We start from the raw sequence: 4,394 nt of genomic DNA on the forward strand, positions 1-4,394 counted from the left end.
CGTCCTTCTTAATGTAAACAGTAATCTATCTAAGTTGTTTCTAAATAAAGAGAAAGTATAAAAATTAAATTTTTATTTAGTTAATACTATTCAATTTTAGAATTTAAAATTTAAAATAAATAAATTTTTTAAAAAATTAATTAATATTCACCGAAGAAAGTTGGTTTCTAACCTCCTGTTAATAGAATCAATTCATTCCCGAGTCATCATGCATCTAGGAAAGTTCAACTATGCAAATGTTTTATTCTCCTTTCTGCTATTAAGCATACGGCATTTTTCTTTATTCACCAAGATACAAAAGAGAATCCGACATTTAGAAAGGGCCGTAACATAAGGTAGATGCCACTAACATTGTACGCATAAATTGGGAAAAAGTGACGCACGCACCAATAATTGATGGCAATAAAACCCCTCACCTAATCGGAGAAATTTTTAAACTCATGTCACAATGTTCAAGACTCTATAGTCTATAATCAATTAATCAAGCATGTATTAGATTTTGGGGAAAAAAACTTGTTTTTAAATAATTAAGATTTTTAATTTATGCTTTTAGTTGTTCTGCTAAATTTTAATTAAAAAAATAAATTTAAGAAAAAAAAACCCAAGAATACTCGAGTAAGGTAAGCATATCAAAGATATAAATTATCAAAGACTACATGTGAAACTTTCACATTAATAAGAGATATAGACGAAAGAATATATAGTGATCAAATTTATAAAATAATAGAAAAAAAAAATGGAAAGTCCTGTGGCGAGCAGAGAGCTTACCTTAAATTTTAGACAACCGCATCTTCCTATATTAATTTATCATAATAATTAATTCATTAACGTATATAACTAATTATTTATTTCCAAAAATAAAATGCAAAGTTTTTTTTAACAAAAAAGGAAACAAAATTATACATGAACGGATGAACCACAATAAGCAATAAAAAATAACTGCAAATAAAAACAGCAATAATCATAAAAAAAAATTCTTTTCCAACCCTATTTCTTTCCACCGCTTAATACATATTTGCATTTTGAACACGCGAACCTATACAAAATTATAAATAGTTAAAAGCATCTTAACTAAAAGAAAAATATTATTTAATTTATATAATAAACACTCTTAATATCTATATAAAAATAAATTTATCATCAATTTATTGTATATTTAAGTTATTTTTTAATTAATAAAACAAAAAAATATGTACTTACTTATTAAAAAAATATTAATATTAAAACAATGTCTACTACAAAAAAAATATACACGTAGTAAAATTACAAAAGAAAATATTAGGACCCACATTTATTTCGAGTGCTTCAAAGTTGAAAATATGAAGTGGGTAAGATTATGCTGATGCAGAACAAGAACTTCTCAACTATTAATATAAAATAAATATAAAATATAAAATCTGATTTCTCAATCACAATCACAATCACATGCTCAAGAAACCCGCCATAACCAAAATCACAGTAAGGTAAAATCCCAAACTGAATCTCTCACCCATCAACGAAGCCGCACCACTCTTGTTACTACCACCGCCCGTGGTGTTCCCACCAGAACCACTTGCCGGCGCAGGAGCCACCGCCGACGCAGCGGTTCCCGGCAGCGCTGACTTCGCTGCAAGATTCTCTTTCCCCATGTCATGCTTTCCTGGTTTTCCGCTCACCACGGGTCCCACCTGCCACACCTGGCTAACGTTGTCAGCCTTCGCCGGAATCTTAACCCCCGCATAGATCGTCACGGCGCCGCTAGACTCCTCCGCCGACACGTCCCAGGTGTCGACGGAGAGTTTCTTGACGGGGTCAATGCCGCCGTACGAGGTGAGATTGTACAAGTCAACGGCGAGTTTTCCGTCGCTGTGTTTGTAGGCGATGAGTGCCTGTGCTCCGATCATGCCGCCGCCGGCGGTGTTGACTCCCCAGGCAACCCACCCGTTGGACGGAGGCGCGGCGGAGAATGCGACGGAGATGGAGCTGTTGGTGGCGTTGTAGGTGAAGTGGAGGGTGGCGCCGAGGGCGGAGAGGTCGGTGCAGTTAGCGTAGGTTTGAGATCCGGAAAGCTTCTGAGATTTACAGGTGAGAGAGTGTACTGTGGAAGAAAAGAGGGTGATGAAGATGGCAATGGAGACTAAGAGGGTTTGGGAAGCCATTGATAAAGGAGAAAAGAGGGTTAAGTGAAGTGGCTTTTGTGGTTTGTTGTGGGGAGAAGGAATATATAGAAGAAAGTGGGGCGCGTGGAGACCAAAAGATGTGTAAAAGCAATAATATTTTGATAAGATATAAAGCAATCGTACAATAAAAGGTATAAAAGTAAGTATCTATTCAAAAATAAAAAGATAAGTTCAAATAAAACCGTAAGTTCCACTATCCTCTACTTCTATTTTTAGACCATTTAAACATAGGCACTCAAGAATCTTCCATAAAAGTATGCCATGAAAATTGGGATACACTTATTTGAGTATTTATACTGTATTGATGGTACAATATTTATACTTACAAAAATTCTATTATATTTATATACTAAAATTAAAGGGTAAAAAACGTAAATAAGCCAAAGGAGCTGAGAAATTACGCAAATTTGCCAAACTGAAAATTGCTTTACGAATAAGCCAAAGCATATTACTATATAATTCGAACCAGGTTAGTTTGAACTACAAAAATACATAATTCGAACCAAAGTAGCTCGAATATTGATGGAACAAGTGATGCATGTAATTCGAACCTAGTTGGTTCGAACTAGGATGAAGAGTAATTCGAACTAGGTGAGTTCGAATTACATGTTTGGACGCTTCATCAAGTAATTCGAACCTATTTGGTTCGAATTAGTCAAAGTTTACCTCGAATAAGCTGTTAAAAAATTAATAATTTATTAAAAAAATTTTATTAAAAAATTTATTAAAAAATTAATAATTTAAAAATTAAAAAATATATATTTTATTCCATACAAAATAATTAAAAAATATATTTTATTCTATACAAAATAATTTAAAAAAAAATTTAAAAGATGTTATAAGTACTATACAAGTTTGTAATATTCTATTGATTTAGGTAAATACATGATAAAAATATTTTTTTTTTAATTTCTAAATTATTAGTGACTATGTGGAGTATTTTTTTAATGTCCTAAGTCATTATGACAATACAAATTTTATAGTACTTCTAACATTTTTTAAGCCATTTTTTAAATTATTTTGCATAGAATAAAATATTTTTTTAGTATAATTTAAATAAATTTATTAAAAAATATTCATGATAATTTTTTAATAAAATTATTTAAATTATATGGTGAGATATTACATGATTCGAATTACGTATGTGGAAGTTCGAATCACTCTGATTCAAATTATATGGTGAGCAATTCGAATTCTATACAATACTCTTCTGCCCATTCTTGATAGCTAATGAATATTTTTTAATAAATTTATTTAAATTATACCTCAAAAAAATATTTTATTCTATGCAAAATAATTTAAAAATGGCTTAAAAAATTTTAGAAGTACTATAAAAATATGTAATGTCCTAATGACTTAGGACATTAAAGAAATACTCTACATAGTCACTAATAATTTAGAAATTAAAGAAAAAATATTTTTATCATGTATTTACCTAAATCACTAGAATATTACAAACTTTTATAGTACTCATAACATTTTTTAAGCCATTTTTTAAAATTATTTTGTATAGAATAAAATATATTTTTTAATTATTTTGTATGGAATAAAATATTTTCTTTCATTTCTAAATTACTATTGACTTTGTAGAATATTTTATTTAAAATTTGAGTACATTCATGTATTTATCTAAGTTATTAGAACATTACAAATTTTTATAGTACTCCTAATATTTTCTAAGCCATTTTTGAAAATTATTTTGCATAGGATAAAATATTATTTGTAGAATAATTTAAAAAATTTTATTAAAAAAATTATTATAAATAGACAGAAAAGTATTGTATGGAATTCGAATTGATAACTCATTAATATTTTAAAAAAAGTCTCGTAATTAAATATTTTGTTAGCTTTTGTTTAAGGTATGAAATAAAATATATATTTTTTAATTATTAATTTTTTTAATAATTTTTTAATAAATTTTTTTAATAAATTATTAATTTTTTAACAGCATAATTCGAATTAATATTCGAGGCAAACTTTGACTAATTCGAACCAACTAGGTTTGAATTACTTGCTGAAGCGTCCAAACGTGTAATTCGAACTCACCTAGTTCGAATTACTCTCAAGCCTAGTTCGAACCAACTAGGTTCGAATTACATGCATCACTTGTTCCATCAATATTCGAGCTACCTTGGTTCGAATGATGTGTTTTTGTAATTCGAACCAACCTGGTTCGAATTATATAGTAATGTACTTTGATTCATTTGTAAAGTAATTTTCAGTTTGACGAATTTG

The 4,394-nt window shown here is 29.2% G+C and overlaps 1 protein-coding gene across 1 annotated transcript; it reads right to left on the reverse strand.

The window, feature by feature from the left end:
* Positions 1–1,263: 1,263 nt before the first annotated feature.
* LOC107464509 (auxin-induced in root cultures protein 12) lies at positions 1,264–2,204 on the reverse strand. The gene has a single exon (XM_016083431.3). The coding sequence runs from the start codon at positions 2,136–2,138 to the stop codon at positions 1,422–1,424; it is 717 nt and encodes a 238-aa protein (XP_015938917.1). The 5' UTR covers positions 2,139–2,204; the 3' UTR covers positions 1,264–1,421.
* Between the last annotated feature and the right edge of the window lie 2,190 nt (positions 2,205–4,394).

The sequence above is a fragment of the Arachis duranensis genome, chromosome 9 (assembly GCF_000817695.3).
Source record: "Arachis duranensis cultivar V14167 chromosome 9, aradu.V14167.gnm2.J7QH, whole genome shotgun sequence".
Lineage (NCBI taxonomy): Eukaryota > Viridiplantae > Streptophyta > Magnoliopsida > Fabales > Fabaceae > Arachis > Arachis duranensis.